This window comes from Miscanthus floridulus, chromosome 5 (genome assembly GCF_019320115.1).
Source record: "Miscanthus floridulus cultivar M001 chromosome 5, ASM1932011v1, whole genome shotgun sequence".
In the NCBI taxonomy this organism is placed as follows: Eukaryota; Viridiplantae; Streptophyta; class Magnoliopsida; order Poales; family Poaceae; genus Miscanthus; species Miscanthus floridulus.
This window is the reverse complement of record NC_089584.1, coordinates 15842396-15861701: the sequence shown is the minus strand read 5'-3', so window position 1 is coordinate 15861701 and position 19306 is coordinate 15842396. Positions and strand designations below refer to the sequence as shown.

At 47.6% G+C, this 19306-nt stretch overlaps 1 protein-coding gene and 1 pseudogene across 1 annotated transcript; both read left to right on the top strand.

The window, feature by feature from the left end:
* The first annotated feature begins 93 nt into the window (after positions 1 to 93).
* On the top strand, positions 94 to 959 carry LOC136454311 (exocyst complex component EXO70C1-like). The gene has a single exon (XM_066454771.1). The coding sequence runs from the start codon at positions 144 to 146 to the stop codon at positions 957 to 959; it is 816 nt and encodes a 271-aa protein (XP_066310868.1). The 5' UTR covers positions 94 to 143.
* A 1979-nt stretch (positions 960 to 2938) lies between these two features.
* On the top strand, positions 2939 to 8137 carry LOC136454310 (probable glycosyltransferase 5; annotated as a pseudogene).
* The last annotated feature ends 11169 nt before the right edge of the window (positions 8138 to 19306 follow it).

The following is a 19306-nucleotide window of genomic DNA, read 5'->3' as shown; positions in this document are numbered from 1 at the left end:
AAGAAGTTCATCTTCAATAGTTTCTAATATTTGACTTCTAAAAAAATCAAATGTTGGTCCCAAGACGGCCGGGGGTGAGCAGGGCGGCGCGCACGAGCCCGGCCGTTGCGTCCTCGCGCCGGCACCGGGAAGGAGTCCGCGCCATGGCCGACGCCTTGGTGGCCGCTGGGTACATGACGGAGTGCTCGCAGATGTTCCTGGTGGCGCGGCGGAACGCGTTCGACTCGACGCTGCAGGGGCTGGGCTACGAGAAGTCCAACATCGACGACGTGGTGAAGATGACGTGGGAGGCGCTAGAGGCGGTGATCGTGACGTGGACCAAGGCGTTCCGGCACGCCATCAATGTCGGCCTGTCCACGGAGCACGAACTGTGCACCCGCGTCTTCGCCGGCCGCCACGCCGCCGTGGGGCACGACATCTTCGTGGACCTGTCCCGCTGCGTGATGCTGCACATGCTCAGCTTCACGGAGGCCGTGGCCATGATCAAGCGCACCACGAAGAAGCTCTTCAAGGTGCTCGACATGTACGAGGCAGTCCGCGACACGTCCCAGGTCATCGAGGCCTTCATGTCCGCCGACGAGCCGGCGGCCGCCGAGCACCACAGCCATCACTCGGGGCTGGCGGAGCTCAAGTCCGAGATCGCCGCCGTGCGGTCCCAGCTCGGCGAGTCCGCCGTCGCCATCTTCCGCGAGCTGGAGAGCTCGATCCGCGCCGACGCCGGCAAGCAGCCGGTGCCCAGCGGCGTGGTGCACCCGCTGACCCCCTACGTGATGAACTACCTCAAGTACGCGTGCGAGTACAACAGCACGCTGGAGCAGGTGTTCCGCGAGCTCCACCACGGCAATCGAGACGACAGCAACCCGTTCGCGGCGGATTCCGCAACGTCCTCCGAGCGCGTAGAGTTATGCGGAAAGGAGAGGAATTTCCCAAATCCTAAAAAAATTAGGAGTAAATATTAGGAGTTGTTGGAGAGGATTTTTTTCTATCTTTCTAAAAAAACAAGGATTAGGAGGATGTTTAGGAAACTCTTGGAGATGCTCTTAGAGCAAGAGCTCCATTTAGGTATCGTAAACATCCCGAGTGTATCACGGCGTTGAAGCAGAAGAAACAAAAATATTTTCCTTTTGTTATAGTTGATATACAGACTGTTATGCTAAATAATGTGCTTGTACCTTATGCCTCGGGGCTCTTAGTGGTGAATCGAGGGATGATGTGGCTATCATGGATGATGAAATAGACATATTTTTGTGAAGATTACAATTCGATAATACCTTCCCTTGAATCAAGCCTCCAGGTGGCGTCCCCCGTGACCAGAGTTTGAATCCTTGGTCTGGCGAATTTTTAGTCGGTGGTGTGAAAAAAAACCTCCTCGCCGGTCCCACGTTACCAAAGCATAGGTAAAATGGATCGGCCCTCTCATCGGGTAACGGGCCTCATGTGTGCGGTCCGGGCATGGGGTTCGGAGGTTTTCTCGGGCTGGGTGAGAAGTTCTTTACCTTAAACTAAAATAGTTCGGGGGTGTCTACCCCCGCAGCCCGAGTTTTTTTCTATTAGCACATCATGTGCGTATGTGTACCCTTAGTCCAGTGCCGTAAACTACTGGAAACTCGAATTTTCCGGTTGGTGGAAAACCGATAGAAAAATAGCCAATACCAACATAAAAATTGGAAAATTAATTTCCTTCTCGGTCTACCGACAGAAAAACACCACAAAAAATAAAGCGACAGAAATGAGGCGGGTGGAGCTAGGGTTTGGGCGCGGCGCATTTATGTGTTCACGGGCACAACTAGTATGCCTTTGCCGGCTGAAAGGTCAGCGCAGCCCACGCCCAAGCCCACATTAGCTACACGATTGAAGTCCTGCGCCTCGTCGAAGTTAAATTTTCTATCGGTGTAATCTTGACACACTGGAAAAAACTACCTATTTTTCTGTCGATGGTAGAAAAACCGACAGAAAAATAAGTTTACTTTGTCGGTTTTCACATTATTTCTGTCGGTTCTTGGGGCCTGATAGAAAAAATATAATTATTTTGGCGGTTCAAGGCAAACCGACAGGAGCATTTTTGTTTCCAGCAGTGGTATGCACTACACCTCTTTTCTTCACCGTAGCACTATTGTCGAGAGAAAGAGAACAATACTCCCTCCGTCCTCAAATAAATCAATTCCTAGAATCCATATTAATCAAACTTTTTTAAATCTAACTAACTTTATAGAAAAGAGTAATAACATGTACGATGTAAAATGGACATATTATGAAAATATATTATATGTTATATCTAATGATACTAATTTGATATCATAAATCTTGATATTTGTTTTTCTAAAAATCCAGTTAATATTTAAAAAGTTTAACTTAAGACAACTATAGCAATACATTTATTCAGGATAGATCGAGTGTCCTACACAGCAGGTTTTATGCCAATGCACATGGGTAACTAAAGCCCTAGAACCATGGCGCGCATCGAGATTTGGGATCTGTTCATCCAAAAAATACCTGTTCAGTATTTTACTCGGAAACCCGTGGATCGACAATCCCAATGCAGCAATTTTTCACCCACCGTTTTCATATTCTAATTTCTAATCATACTTGGCTAGCTATGAGCCTATGACCGACCACCTTCGTTCTTTGAATGAAAAGAAAAGAGAAAGGTGAACTGAAATCCTGCATGAGCCACCGGATTCCCCTTCCACACTCTTGTTTGACCCTTGCCATCCAGTTTGCCACGCACGATGACACGATCCATGGCTGGCAACAAAGAGCTGATGAGTAATTTATAACATAGTCTTCAACCTTGAATAAATGCCCGAGTTTTTTTTTTTTGAAAAAAAATGATAAGTTCACAATCACTAAGCAGACACGAGAACCAAGACAAAGAATCATTTTTGACAATTACTTATTACAAGTTGCGAGGGTGCAACTCTCATGCCGTGTAGCCACAATGAGGGCCGGCATCCGGCGGCACTATCGCCGCTGCGCGCCAGCAACGCCCCACATCGCCGTCGCCTTCCTCCTCGTCGCGCTCGGCGTGCTTTACCTCATCTTCGGCCCGACCAACTCCGACCTCAACCTCGTTCTCGCCATGCCGCGCGTCCACGTCGTGTTCAACGAGGCCGGTCGGCATCCGGCGGCACTATCGCCGCTGCGCGCCGGCGACGCCCCACATGCCGTCGCCTTCCTCCTCGTCGCGCTCGGCGTGCTTTACCTCATCTTCGGCCCGACCAAAACCTCGTTCTCGCCATGCCGCGCGTCCACGTCGTGTTCAACGAACCCGCCGTCGTCCCAGCGGCGCCTGCCCCCGGCAACGCGACCGACGACGACGAGGACCGCGGCCTCCCGCCGCCGCGGCAGCTGACGGACCCGCCCTACTCGCTGGGCCGAGCCATCCTGGACTACGACGCGCGCCGGTCCGCGTGGCTCGCGGCGCACCCGGAGGTGCAGGTGCAGCCCGCGGCCGGGTGGCGGCCGCGGGTGTTGGTGGTGACGGGATCGGCGCCCGCCCGGTGCCCCGACCCCGACGGCGACCACCTGCTGCTGCGGGCGTTCAAGAACAAGGCGGACTACTGCCGCGTGCACGGCCTCGACGTGTTCTACAACGCGGCGTTCCTGGACGCCGAGATGTCCGGGTTCTGGGCGAACGAAGCTGCCGCTGCTGCGGGCGCTGATGCTGGTGCACCCGCAGGTGGAGCTCCTCTGGTGGGTGGACTCCGACGCCGTGTTCACGGACATGGCGTTCGAGCCGCCGTGGGAGAGGTACGAGCGCCACAACCTGGTCCTCCACGGCTGGCCCGCCAAGGTGTTCGAGGAGAGGAGCTGGGTCGGCATCAACACCGGCAGCTTCCTCATCCGCAACTGCCAGTGGTCGCTCGACCTCCTCGACGCGTGGGCGCCCATGGGGTCACGCGGCCCCGTCCGCGACAGCTACGGCGAGCTCTTCGCCCGGGAGCTCTCCGGGCGCCCGCCGTTCGAGGCGGACGATCAGTGGGCGCTTGTTTACCTGCTCCTCACGCAGCGTAGCAGGTGGGGGGACAAGACGTTCATCTATAGTTGGCCAACCGGGCCGCCCGGCCCGGCACGGGCACGGGCCCGGTCAGACACGGCCCGGCAAGGCACGGTACTAAGCGGCACGGTGGCCCGCCGTGCCGTGCCTGACGTGCCACCGTGCTAAGACAGCAGCCCAGGCACGGGCCTATCAGGGCTGAAGCGTGCCGTGTCGTGCCGTGCCTCCAGGCACGGTGGCATGTCAGTGCCGTGCCAGCCCAGGCACTATGAACATTTTCTGTCACAAGCAATTTGGCAGCATCATATTTAACTTCACAAGCACATTTTCAAATCAACAACTCCAGAAATTGAAGTGAAGAAGCAAAATCAGATCAAACACACAGAGAGTTAAGAAAATAGTAATAAATAGTGAGCTTGTGCAATGACTACCTCATTAAAAACCTACCTAGGTAAAACTCACCCTTGTGAGAAACCCTAGGCAGGAAAAGAGTACAGCCAAGCTCCAGATAAGTTCATTGTTCTTAATCTTACATCATTGTCCAAGTTTCAAATTACAATCCCATTACAGAAATGATAACTAAGAGAGAAACTAATTGTCCAAGGTCTTCAAAAGCTTCTTCAAGAATCCTTGTCCAGTTGTCTTTGTCCAGTTGTCCTTGTCCTTGTCCTTGTCCTCCACATTGTGCTGCAGAGAGAACAGAGTTAGCATTAGGATAATGATGTAGATTTAGTGATGTCCTCCACATTGTGTTAGGTTTTGGTTTAGTGATGTACCTTGGCATCAATAAGCACTAATCAAGATAGAGTTCTTCAAATGCTTCTTCAAGCTCCTTGTCCTCCATATTGTGTTGCAGCCTTGCCTCCGCCAACTCCCAGTCTTTGATGCAGGTGAGCATCTCCACCGTCTCCGGCTTCAGCCTCCTCCGCCGCTCCTCGATGATCCTGCCAGTCATGCTAAAAGTGGATTCTGAAGATATGATAGACACAGGAATAGTTAAAACATCCTTAGCCATAATGGACAGCACTGGATATGTCAGTTTGTGCTCATGCCACCATCTCAAGATGTCAAATGAATCATCCAACTGGCTAACAGTGTCACAGTCCAAGTAGTTAACAAGTTCAGATGCATTAGAACCTGTAGAAGTAGCAGCATGCAGCAAAGCAGTAGCAGATGTATCTCTAGACAGATTAAAAGTAGAATGCAGCATAGAAGTAGAAGATGTACCCCCACCAGAAGAATTAGAATCATCATCATATATTTCATCCCAAGTAGACCTTTTCTTACCAGACAGGTTTTGAGGGACAGTCCTCCTCAACCTAACAGCTCCAAACTTCTCCTCATACTTATTGTAAATATCTGTCAGTCTAGCTCTAGTGCCAACCTGATAAGCACTGTAATCTGTACTGGTAAGGTTCATCAACTTTCTCAGCACTTTTGAGAAACCTTTCATTTTAGCTCTAGGGTCCAAGATGAATGCAAAAGAATAGAGCAAAGGTATGTCCCTCCAATACTTATTATATTTGTCTACCATAGGTTGAATCACATCTCTAAGGTGAATGTCATTAGCATAATTATTCAGGTGTATATCAATTTTAACAAGATAATGAAGCATAAGTGGAGATGTAGGATAGTAAACACCAGACAATGCAACTGTAGCATCATAGAACAGTTCAAGAAACTTGAATACTTTTTCAGCAACAGTCCAATGCTCCTCAGTTAGAAGCAACTCACCATCTTCAACTCTAGGATAGTTGGCATGAATGAAAATAGTGAAAGGATCTTTATGAGGAAACAAAATCTTAAGCATGAGATATGTAGAGTTCCACCTCACATCCATGTCCAACTAAAACTTTCTTGGCCTAAAACCAGCTACAATGCAGTAGTTTTTGTATGCTGTAATTCTCTGGTTAGATGAGTTCAAAAATGATATTGCAGTTCTAAAAACTTCAATCAAAGGTTTAAGAAAGTCAAGTGCCTCCTTAACAATCAGGTTGATTATATGACATGCACAACGCTGATGCAAGAACATAGTAGTAACAGCAAATTCAGGATGTCTTGGATCCTCTGTAGGAACCTCAAGACCAAGATATTTAGACAAAATAGGTCTAAGCATACGCATGGCAGAAAAATTAGATAAAGCATTGTCCAAAGTAACAGCAAACACTTTTTCAAGCACACCATATTCACCAAGTATAGATGCAACTCTATCAGCAATGTTCTGTCCATTATGGGAACAATCAATAAGCACAAGACCAAGCACCCTCTTCTCTAGTTGCCAATCAGGATTTATGTAATGAGCAACAACACTAAGATAATCCTCTTTGGCATTGCCAGACCATATATCGGAGGTAAGGCAAACACAGTTAACAGAATCAAAAGCAAGTCGTTCAACAAGCTTAACCTTTCTTTCATCAAACATTTTGGTCAAGTCTCTAGTGGTGGTTTGTCTAGAGACAGCAACAAACTTAGGATTATGAGCATTTTTTATGTACTCCTCAAAAGCATTAGATTCACCAAAGCTGATAGGAACATCTACCCTAGCAAGCAATCGACATAATTCAGTACGAGCACGCATAGGACAGTACTCCCAATTACGCATAGAACCATCAGGATTAAAAGAGATTTGAGACTGAGTATAGTTCCTAGTTTTCTCAAGCCTCTTAGCACATTTAGCACGGTGATGACGAAGATGTCCAGTGCCACCACTAGATCTACCGGAGTACTCCTTGTGGCAATGGATGCAGACAGCGCCATACCTGATTTTCTTACCTTTGGGACCGATTTTGAAGAGCTTCTTGAAGTCGTTCCAGACATCAGAGGTAGATGGGCGTGATACCTTGTCATCGTCGTTGTTCTCACCGTCTTCTTCTCCACCACCCCCTTCTATAGCATCAAGGTCGATGGGGTCCCCCTCTGCGCCAGCTCGAGCTCCACGGCCGAAGAGCTCTTCTAGGTCGTCTTCGCCCATGTCGTCGTCTTCATCATCACCAGGGAGGCTCTGCAGCCTCTCATCTTCATCTTCATCTTCCATGGCCATGGCACTAGCCTCCACCGTGTCTTTAGAGACAGCGGGGGGGCGGGCCACGGCCGGCATTCTCACTGGCGCTGGCCTCAAACGGCTGCCAAAACACAAAAGAGAAGAAGAAGAAGTTAGATCGGGAACGGAGAAGAAGAAGAAGTGAGACTAGATCTAGGGTTAGGGTTTCTTACCTCCCAGTCGTCGGTGACATAGAAGGAGCTCCGACTCCTCCGAGCAGCAGCGGATCAGTGGATCTGTAGAACAAAACACACAAGTTAGAGAAGAACTGAAGACGAAGAAGCAAGATGAACGGGGAGCTGCGGGATGGCGAGAAGAAGTAGAGGTGGGTATCCTACCTGGATCTTCGTAGCTCTGGCTCAGGAGCCACCGGAGGGCGAGACGTAGAGGAGCGGACAATGGCCAGCCACCGTCGCCCTCGCCCCTGGGAGTCGTCGTTCGCCACGGCTGACGAAGCGCAAGCGAGGAGACCGGCGTGGGGGAGTGGGAAATGAAGTAGGGTTTCAGCCTTTCGCCTTTCGAGTGGGAGAGGGGAGTGAGGCCGGCGCGGCTTATATACACCGCGTTCCAACGGTCGGATCCAACGGTTAGAATCATTTAGGGTTCCTGATCCAACGGCTGGCGTTCATTAGGCCATGCCGATGCCGGGCCAGGCCACTTTTCTGTGCCATGCCTGTGCTGGCCCATGGGCCTGGCCCATCTGGAAAACTTTACTCATTGAGAGCACCTACGAGCTCAATGGCTTCTAGGAAGGGATAGTGGATAGGTACGAGGAGCTGCGGTGGAAGGGGTGGCCTGCCGGGGGCCTCAGCGATGACCGGTGGCCGTTCGTCACGCACTTCGTCGGTTGCAAGCCATGCCGGCGATATGCGGACAGCTACCCGGCGGACCGGTGCCGGCGCGGCATGGAGCACGCATTCAACTTCGCCGATGATCAGATACTGAGGATGTATGGGTTCGAGCACGAGTCTTTCAACACCACCGCCCTGCAGCGCGTCAGAAACGAGACCAGCGACGCGCTGGATGTGGACGACGAGGAGCTCGGCCGGCTATTGCACCCCACGTTCAGGGCTGCCAGGCCCACACAGACGTATGGTTGACTTGTTTTTTTTTCTTTCTCTCGTGCCCTCTCCCTTGTTACTGACATTCGACTTCATATTTTTATGGTCATTCTGGATTTACTATTGTACAAGTAGCAGTAGGCATAAAGGTTAGTAGTGGCTGTTTCACTTCAGATTTTTCTTTTCTCCTAAGTTACTAATTTTTAACTAAGGTTTCAGTTAATAACTAGTTCATTACCAAGCCAGTTGTAGCTAACTTATGATAAAAAGAAGCCACATACAGAGAAATGACTACGATGACCTCCCCACCTACCCTATTTCCCCATATCTCCATGTAGGATTTCTGATTAGCCTAGAGGAGGGGTGAATAGGCCGGTTAAAATAAATAATCAAACTTTTATCAAATTCAACATGTGGCACTGTCGCTCTGACAAGCTGCACTGCCGGACAGCGGCACTGTCGGGCCAGAATAGCAGCACTGCCGCACCTGCAGACAACTTCAAATCATAGTTCAAAATCAGTAAATGGAAACTTAGATCAGAAAATTTTCTTAGCTTACTGCAAGTATGAGAGTCACAGATCAAGAGCTAGAAGTGGTAGGAACACCACATATAAGTAGATCAACCACAAACCCTAGAAATCACCTCAACAACGATATAAAATGCAAATAATGTAAATCAAGCACAAAGTGACACATGATTTATCCCGTGGTTCAGCTCACCACCAAGGCTTGCCTACGTCCACGTTATTGAGGTTAGCCACTAAGGCTTATGTCTTTACAACCCTTCCTCGTTCTCAAGTCAAGAGAATCAACTCTTGAGATGAGGGGTCAGTTTACTAGCTTTAAGAAATGGTTACAAACCTCCCAATGTAGCTACACAAGTTGGCAAACTCCACGGGCGACGCTCTAGCCGGCTAGAAGCCAAGCTCTAAGACTAATAAACACAACCGCTAGCCAAAACATGAACCAAGTGCTCTTTTGAGTTGGGAAATCAAAGGATCTGCTCTCTAATTGAGTTTAGGACCTTTTTCTCTCAAGGATTGATGGAAAATCAAGAGATAATGCTTGGGAGCTCAAGGTCACCAATGGAGGAGAGAGAAGGGCACTCTTCTATTCTTGGGTGACCTGAATGAGTAGGGAGAAGAAGAAAGACATTGGGGAGGAAGGGGAAGGGTATAAATACCCCCAGCCCTAATGGTCACTTAAGTCACGGCAGTGCCGTGGCTTAAGTGTGGAAGTCCCTCTCTTCAAATCTGGCACTGCCACACTAGGCAAGACAGCAAGGGTAAGGGTGAAGTGTTGGCTATCTTGGTTGAGTAACTAAAGATGCATGTGTAAGATTGAGCACTTGGTAGCATATGTTAGCTTAAGCATTGTGTCCCCTTTATAGTACGGCTTTTTCTATACTTAAATTCAAAATATAAAAGAATTTAAACCTCTTTTGAGTTTGAAGCCATCACATTTGTAATTGGGGGCTCCTCTATTTTATGTAACATCCTCGAATATAAATTCCCTACTTGTCATCTCAATAAATCTCATTAGTTCTCTAATTGCGTGGTCATTATCACCAAAACCCACAATTAGGACTTGATTGTACTTTCAATCTCTCCCTTTTTGGTGATCGATGACAACCCAATTAGAGCTTACAAAAGATATAAAATAAATACTGAGATTTTTCGAGCCATGGGTGTACAGCCTCCCCCTAAATATGTGAATAGAGAATTGAATTCTCAAATTAGCATAAGAAGCCAAGATTCACATTTTAGTAAAAGTGACAAGGCTTCCCCTATATCCATGCTCTTGTGGGGTGCTGCACACTGTGTCAGGTATGTAGACGTGATGTGAATGACAGTTCATGCACAACGAGTTTGTTGTAACAGCTGGGTGCGGCACTGTCGCACTTGCTATAACAGCACAGATAAGAACAGGAACCACACAACATGTAACATATATAAAGATGTACATTCTAGCACAATATTGTCACAAGCTACAGCAGAGATTAATTCAAGTCCATATCCCATACATATAAAGTACTTATGTAGCATTATTACATAAATAGAGTTTTTGAATCATCTCTCAAACTCTCAACCTAACGAAGTCTACTCTAAACGAATAAGAACATGAAGCTCCAGTTGCAGCAACCTCTCCATGTCATCGAAAAAGTTTTTTCTCCCCTTTGGCATAAAGCACCAAAAAGAAAAGAAAAGAAGAAAGACCAACAAACTCACTCCTTGTCTTCTTGGATGGTGTCCCAATCGACATCATCGCCACTCGTAGCTCCACTAGCACCCGCAACATCCTCCTCACCACCATCATCATTGTCATTGGAGGAGGAGGACACCACCGCCCTCCCTTAGTGATGGGTGGTTAAAGTGTGGTGCTCACACCTGGTGCTCCTCCTCATAGACTACAAGGTGGAGCTCCTCCTCCTCATCATCTTTAGAATTTGTGTCGTAGAGGCTAGGGAGGTTGTCAAACCTCAGCGGTGACTGAACTGGAGAAAGAGGTGGTAGCCCTACACACTCTCTAGCCTCTTAGTTGGACTCACGATTCTCCAATCGAACCTCATGTGCGGTCCTCACTACATAGGTGCAAGTGGTAAAAATGGCCTTGATCCATCTCCCAAACTTCTTCATCTTCTTGTCCTTGCGAGGCCTAGAGCGGGAGGACTCAGACACGTCCTCAACTAATGGAGAGCATCTCACTACCCTGCTAGCACCTGAGGCCTAGGTCTTCTCAATCTTGTAGACGATGTGGAGACCATCTTTATCAAATCTATAACCGATGCCCCTCTCAATCATGAACATGAGATAGGGGCATAGGGCATCCCCTTTCTCCCATCCTCCATGGCATTCCTTAGCTCATGCCACATGAAGTGAGGGACATTGAACCTATCACCTCTAGGAGCAAACCTAGCAAACACATTCCTCACATAGCCATTAAGATCTGAGGCTGCTCCATCCTTGGGATTTATTGTGTGCCTGGTCAGATTGTTCATAATATAGTAATAGCTCTTCAAACCACTGACCTTACCATCTGCACTTCTCCTATCAATCCACATATATGCAATGTTACAGATCTCAGCTCTAGCCTCATCATGAATATAAGTGAAGCCCCACTCCTCCTCTCTAAAACCAAGGATCTGGCTAAAAGTCACAAAGTCAACCCTATAGTGCCGTCCCTTAGTCATCCAGTGAATCTCATCAGTGTAGATATCATAGAAAAAGGTAGCATGAAACTAGGCTAGCACTTCCTCATTCCAATTGTACCAGAAACTCATGATATCAGTGAGGCTAAAAAGCTCACAAGCCTTGATCACTTTGTTGAATTCTGGCTCATTCTTCTCCTTAATCTCCTCCCAGTCAACATATTGCATCTTGACAATCCTAGATTTCTTGGAGTTGAAGATTGTAGAGGCATAGAAGTTGGAATGAAACTCATTCCAAAACAGGTAGTCTATCCCCAAATCCTTTGGCTGCTTATAAGGATTGTTCTCATGTACTTCTTCCACCATCTTTAGCTTTCCCACATAATTGAGCATGGGATGAGCACGTGTGTCAATGGGACACCTCATAATCACCTCCTTAGAATACTCTCTGATGTAACTCCTATCAAACTCCTCAAGGTGAGGTGGAGTATCAGGGCAAGCACCTAAAGGAATGGTGCGACTAGCCCTCTCCAAGTTCTCCTCATCTTGGATCAACTGATCTCTCCTCCCCCTATCACTAGCCTCCCTTCTTCCAACTGCATTGTTGCTGCCCCCTATGGTTCTGCCATGACCATGATGAGACATCTGCTTGTCACAAGGCTTTGTCGTCTTCCTCTTCCCCCTCCGGTCATCTTCACCTTCGGAGGCCATCTACGCAAAAACACAGACCAATATGAGGAACTATACAAATGGAGAGTAGAAGTTACCTTATAAAGCAAGTTAAGTACTCAAGAAGAGTCAACGTGCAAGCGAGGGAAGCAGTTGATGTGGTACTACCCCCAGACGTGTGTCATTACCGTGCTTGGGAGTGGCACTGCTGCACCAGCTGTTTCACCAAGACTGCATTTTGCATCTTCTTATCTACTGATCTTACTTTATAATTTAACTCCTAGCCCACTATACAATCTCAGCAAGCATAAACATGTCTATGTCATTGATTCTCTAGATATGATTGAGAGAAAGCCAAGTAATCATGTCGATGTGAAATTTGGCCAATAAATAAATATTTGTAGTTTTGTCGTGCGTTGTGATTAGATGTGGCCTAGCACTCAATAATATAGGATTTATATTGGTTTAGGCAACGGGCCCTATATCCAGTTGAGGCCAGTCAGTGACTTTATTCATGAGCCCAAGTGCTCAAAGTTTGCTATGGGGTTACAAACGAGTAAGGAATAAGAAGGGGTGTTAGAGGCCCGGTCGGACTCTGAACCGAGTGGCCGAGAGTGACGGGAGCTCTAACGTATGCTAAGTATATGGAGCGTATGCTTTGTGTGTCTCTAAAGCTTGTTGAACTATTGTGTTCTCGAGTCATCAAGAGAGTCTTCGAGAGAGAGACAGCATCATTTTTTAGGAGAGAGCGCATCCCTTTTTATAGTTGAAAGGGATGGCCTTACAAGTCAGAGAGAAAGGGAGAAAGTGTATACATGTGCTGCCTAGTCTTGTTGCTCACGCCATCGGGTATGAGATGGCTGCCAGTGCCCACAATACTGTTTATGCCTAGATGCATCTGGCAGGCTCTACCGTGTTCATCTGGTATAGCAAATGTCGGCGCCCATAATATTGTTTGTGGTCTAACGTGTCTAGAAGGTTGTATAGTGTCCATCTATCATAACCTAGAGGCACTGTCTTGTAGGTGCATAGGGTATAGTAGGGTACGATCCTCGGTATTGCAGTTGACTTGAGCGCCTTACCTTATCTACTCTGCCTACTCCCTAGGCCCACACCGAGCGGGCATCCTCGGTCGGGAAAGAGCAGCGAGCAGAGGTCTGACATATCCTTGATTGAAGAAAGGGTCAGGCGAGGTGGAGCCCATGACCCAAAGGTCGGGCGAGTGTGGGGCCTACCCCCAGAGGTTGGAGGTGCCGGTCGGGGATCGGATCATGGTCTTGGCCTGTTATTGTGTATCTAGGCCGGCCTAGGCGTGTGCTATCATTGCGCCGCCTACTGGGCTGAGTTTTGTAGGGAAGCAGGACCATTGGGGACCCTAGGTTTATGAACCCAACAGAAGCCCCCAAGCCCTTTTGGGACTTCTGTGAAGTCGTTAAGGGTCTGTTATTGGAACTTCGATGTTTTGCCCCTTGGTTTGTTGTACCACGTAGGGTAACCGAGTAGGATTTAGGCACCTAGCCTCTATGTGGAGGACTAGCAAAGGCCGTGGAGGTGCGCAAAGTGGATATGGGCACCCAGCCACCGAGGGAAGGACTAGCGAAGGGCGTAGAGGCGTGCCAGAGGGATATTGGCACCTAGCCCCTGAGGAAGGGACTAGAAAGGCCGCGGAGGTGCGGCGTGTAGACATAGGCGCCTAGCACATGAGGAAGAGACTCGTTGGTAATCCATTTTCCACCGGGCATGCGTGAGCGCACCCGATGGGTGTAGCCCCCGAGCTTATGGCCAACTGGGGAGTCGATCAAAGGTTGAGTTGGGGTTGTGGACTCTTGTGTCTCTTCCAGTTGGGGTGTTCGCCCATGTCCACTTTGTTCGCAACCTGTGCGGTCGGCTAGACTCCTGAGTCAGGGTCAGGTAGCCTGAGCCCCTAAGCCTCGTTGGGCTTAGTAGGGGTTGATCGAGTTTTGTGCATCACTACATCTACGGTTTCTGCAACCAGAGGGGTTGAGCTAACGTCGCTTGCCTCGATGGCTCGATTGATGCGCTCCGTGAGCTCACTAACAGGCATGTCTGAGTGGAATCTGAGTCCGTAATTCATAACGGAGTCAGGATAGCCCTCATGTGGCACTCCACTACTCCTTAACCCACCTCTCGATAGATGCTTGAGCCGTTCTGGAGATTGACTCAGGTGGCCCGCTGGCCTCCTCTTGATGAAGATTCTATGGGCATGGCTCGAGGTCAGGATCGAATGAGAAGGTCAAGATGACCCTGTCCGCTTCTAAGAGGATCGGGCAAAGGTCACTAGGGCTCATCTATGTTTTCTTCCCTGGCTTTGTTGGACGCGAGGCAGCCTCAAGCCCTTCATTGGCCGGCCTTCGAACCCTGGTCGGTCATCGCTCATATCGAATGAGACGACTACCGCTTCGTGACGCGATACGAAGCGTTGTGATGCAACAATTGCATATGCAATGCTTGGATGTATGGGATGAATGTATGGATGAATGTATGAGAATGGATGAATGAATCATCACACACTGGGAAAGTAGAACGGGGGTTGGTAAAGTTACCTTGACAGCTCAAGTGATGGGTTCAAGGAGCTCCTATCGGATATGTCCATGTGGAATCTGGGCCCATCGTTCATGACGGAGTCGGCATAACCTGCATGGGGCATCCCACTACTCCTTACCTATCTCTCAGCAGACGCCTGAGCCATCCGATTGACTCAAGTGACCAGTTGGCCTCTCCTCAATGGAGATTCTGTCGGTGGGCCCCACCAAACCCTACCTGGGAAGGTGGAGGGTCGTTTGCATGTGGTTGCACCTTGATTTCTCATGCCTAGGTCATAGTAGTGGTGGGCCTTGGCCAGCCCACCGGCCATGAACTCAAGGGGTCAGGCAAGACAGAGCAGGTCACCGTGCAGTGGGTGATGGAGGCTCATTGTTTGACCATGGCTGCAGATGTGTGCTGGGAAGACATCGTCCAGCCTACGAAGGTAGCGAAGGCCGAGTTAGAGGCAAGCATCGTCCCACCCCCAACCGAGTCGAATGTTGTTCCGACCATAGCCGAGCTACCTTCATCCTCGTCAATCGCATCATCAGCCAACGTAGCCAGGGGGTCATAATGGAATTAGAGTAGAAATAGTCAGTTTATGTAAAACATGGGTTCATGGGGGAGCCCCCATGTGAATAGTTTTACATTTATGAATATTTTAAGTTTGTTTTGTGATGAAATCACTCGTGAGGGGAAGCTTGTCCCATCCGCCCTTGTTTTTACCCTTGCGTAGCTTTGTTTTTTGTCCTTTCTTTTTCGCACCTGCCCATTGACCCGTAGGCTGCAACCTTAAGAACCCAAGCGTGGCTCACGAGGCTCAGCTGCTCTTAACCATAGGTCGTGGCGGGGTGTGATCAGTCAGGAGGTTAAAGCGCAAGTTACGTAGGGTAATCAAAGGAATAGAATGCCCTTTTGTTTGGGCGACGCCCTTTCGTCTGGGCAAAAAGTATTAGTACATGATAGTAAAAAAGGAGGGTGGTATCGTACCCCCGTGACCCCGGCCAAGAGTGCTCGGGCTGGGGTGCTGTAGGAGCAAACATTGAATGGAAATAAACGGTAAGACTGAGCTTTAGGGAAAGAAACAACATAACTGTTCGATGTTCCATGTGTTGGTGAGAACGTTGTCATTGTCGTCCTTCAGCCGGTAGGCGCTTGGTCGGATCACCTTAGCCACCACGTATGGTCCTTCCCATGGTGGAGAGAGCTTATGTTTGTCCTTGGTGGACTGGGTCCTCCTAAGTATGAGATCACCAATCTCAAGGATCCCCCCTTAATGTTTCTTTCATGGTAACTACAAAGAGTTTGCTGGTAACGAGCGGAGCGGATGACGGTTAGGAGAGGCAGAGCCCATGACCTAGGGGTCGAGCGAGGCCGAGCCCGCGACCCAGAGGTCGGCGAGTGTGGAGCCTGCCCCTAGAGGTCGAAGGTGCCGATCGGGGACCGAATCATGGTCTTGGCCTGTTATTGTGTATCTAGGCCAGCCTAGGCATGTGCTATCGTTGCGCCGCCTGCTGGGCCGAGTTTTATATGGACGTGGGTCCATTGGGGACCCTGGGTTTATGAACCCAACAAATCATGAATCTTAGCATTGGGAGCTGAGTAAAATAGATAAAGTGAGTCAACCATCGAACCAAGAGTTTAGCACTGCCAGCTTTGCTATAGAGGTGCGACACTGCCACGCTAAGGGTGCGGCACTGCCACAATAGTTAATTTGGCTCCAAGGTTGAATCACGATTTCTACTTTAATCAATCCTCAAAGCACATCCAAACTATTATATGCCTTCCAATCAACCATCCAAGATAACTAGAATTAACACATTGCATAGATCGGAAAGAATTAGGGTTGCACCTTGGTTTTTGTGGATTTGGGGAGGAAAGAGATGAAATGGCTGCGCCCAAGAGCTTTAGCAGCCACCGGTGACAAGGGGAAGGCTGGTGGTGGCCGCGGCACTGCTGAACAGTGGTAGTGGCGCAGGGCGATGATGCTGGCTAGCGATAGAGAGAGGGCAGCACGGCGATGGGTAATGAGGGAGAGAGAGGGTTACCATAGGCCAACAGGTAAAGAGGGTAAAGATATGGGCCACCACAGTGATAGCCATTGTGGGCTGAATTTCGATTGAAATTCAAAGTACGGCACTACTGCAGTCCACACGCGGCACTGCCGTAGGGCAGGCGCGACATAGCTACTAACTAAATACCTCTATATATAGGATATGGACACATATCTTAAGCACACTATGATCAGCAACAGACAATCAATACAAACAATGATCATAAAGCACTTGTTTCTTATGATAAATCATTTTGAAGCACAATATTTAAACTTTTACAATTCATTTCTTCTATCCATGCTAGTTTATCAATCAAGGTGTGCTATAGTTCAAACAATGTTACAAGAATCAAGTATATTTAGCTCACTACACAAAGCACAAAACCATGACTCATTGAGTAGCTTAGTGAAGATATCGGCTAGTTGCCTTTCGGTGCTCACATGGTGAATTTTGATATCTTCTTTGGTTTCATGGTCTCTCAAGACATGATGTCGGATGTCTATATGCTTAGTTCTTGAGTGGCTTATGAGATTGTTGGCGAGTTTTATGACACTTTCATTGTCACACAAGAGTGGGATTTTGGTGAAGTGACATCCAAAATCTTGAAGGGTTTGCCTCATCCAAAGTAGTTGAGCACAACATGCAATGGCTGCAATATACTCGGCCTCGGCAGTGGAAAGGGCTATACAATTTTGCTTCTTAGAACTCCAAGACACTAGGGACCATCCAAGGAATTGACATATCCCCTAGGTGCTTTTTTGATCTACTTTGCAACTGGCGTAATCAGAATTCGAATACCCAAGTAGATCAAACTTCGAGCCCTTAGGATACCACAAGCACAGGTTAGGAGTGTGTACTAAAAATCTCAAGATTCTCTTAACGACCACTAAGTGGCATTCTTTTGGGTTAGCTTAAAATCTAGCACACATGCACACACTAAGCATAATATCGGGTCTAGATGCGCACAAATAAAGTAGAGAGCTGATCATAGAGCGATATACCTTAGTATCCACAGCTTTCCCTTCATCATTAAGATCTAGATGTCCATTGGTTGGCATGGGAGTTTTGATAAGCTTGGCATTCATCATGTCAAACTTCTTGAGCATATCATGGGTATACTTTGTTTGGCTAATAAAAGTTCCATCCTTCACTTGCTTGATTTGAAATCCAAGGAAGAACTTTAATTCACCCATCATGGACATCTCAAATCTCTTGGTTATGATCCTACTAAATTCCTCACAAAAAGAATGATTAGTATTACCAAATATTATGTCATCAACATATATTTGGCACACAAATATATCTTTACCAACTTTGTGAGTGAAAAGGGTAGGATCGGCTTTGCCTATTTCAAAGCCTTGTTTAAGCAAGAATTTCTTAAGGCATTCATACCATGCTCTTGGTGCTTGCTTAAGCCCATAGAGCATCTTTTGGAGTTTGTAGACATGGTTGGGAAACTTGTGATCTTCAAAGCCCAATGGTTGCTCAACATAGACAAGTTCTTGAATAGGGCCATTGAGAAACACACTCTTCACATCCATTTAGTATAGCTTGAAGTTGTGATGAGCGACATAGGCTAGAAGCATTCGAATTGCTTGAAGTCTTGCCACCAGTGTATATGTTTCTTCAAAGTCTAAGCCCTCTACTTGAGTGAAACCTTGAGAAACCAACCTTGCCTTGTTCACGAGCTGGAGTCTAATCAGCTGCTGCTGACTGTGAAGGTGTGGCACTGTCGCATGCAGGTATTGTAGTAGGTGTCTGTTGCTATTTAGCATCAGGTATGTTAGCAAAAATAGGTGCAGCAGCAACTTGAGGAACCTCCACTTCAGTGACTTCATCTTCTTGTGGGCTAATATCACCAATAGCCAATTGCTTGATTGCTTCACATGGTGGATCCTCCTTTCCTACAACACTTGAATCAACTTGCTCCACTTGAGAGCCATTAGATTCATCAAATGTCACATCTACCATAATCTCAACTCTCTCAGAGGTTTTGTTGAAGACACGGTAGGCATGCTCATTTGATCCATAACCAAGAAGAAAACCTTCATTAACTTTAGGTGCAAACTTCGATGTTTTGGGTTTCTTGTTAAGTATGAAACACTTGCACTGTCGTTGTTCTTCAAAACAAAGCATGATGTCAAACTTTGTCGAGGTACATAGGTCTTTGGTTGATATGCATACTTGTTCTTGTTGCCACATATTGATTCCTTAGGCTTTTGGAAAACCTATTTCTACTGGTACACCTTCTTGGGCTTAGTTTGATTAGGAACAGAATTGGTAGCCTTCCCATTTTTGCAGGGCGCGGCACTGCCGCCCTTCACCATGGCACTGTCGCGGTCTGTGCAGGCTAATCTGTACCAATTTTGCCCTTCCTCTCAAACTGCACACACTCATAGTCATTCACTATCCTTCTTCCATTTGTCTTGGCTCCTTTTGTGTGTCCAAGCCCATGCTTGATTGAGGGATGCCTTCCTTACTTGAATTGTGGCTTTTTTGATTCATCATTCTTTTTATCATTGGATTGGGTCTCACCCATCCATCCTTTTCCAATGATTTCATTGAGCCTAGTAATCTCTTTTCTCATAGCCTTCTTGTTTGCAAGATTAGTGGTATAGGCATTCATATCAAGATTAAGACATTTTTCACAACCTTGACTAGTGGAGGGAGTAGAGGTTTCCTTTGCCTTCGGGAGATGTGAGTTGCTATCCCAAAGAATGTTATATTGCATCTCAAGTTCTTTATGCTTTTCATCTAAGTCAATACCTTTTCTTGAGAGCTTTATTTGCTTT

What these genes read in the sequence shown, in the direction of transcription:
- LOC136454311 (XM_066454771.1), top strand. Translation starts at nt 144, where the DNA reads ATGGCCGACGCCTTGGTGGCCGCTGGGTACATGACGGAGTGCTCGCAG.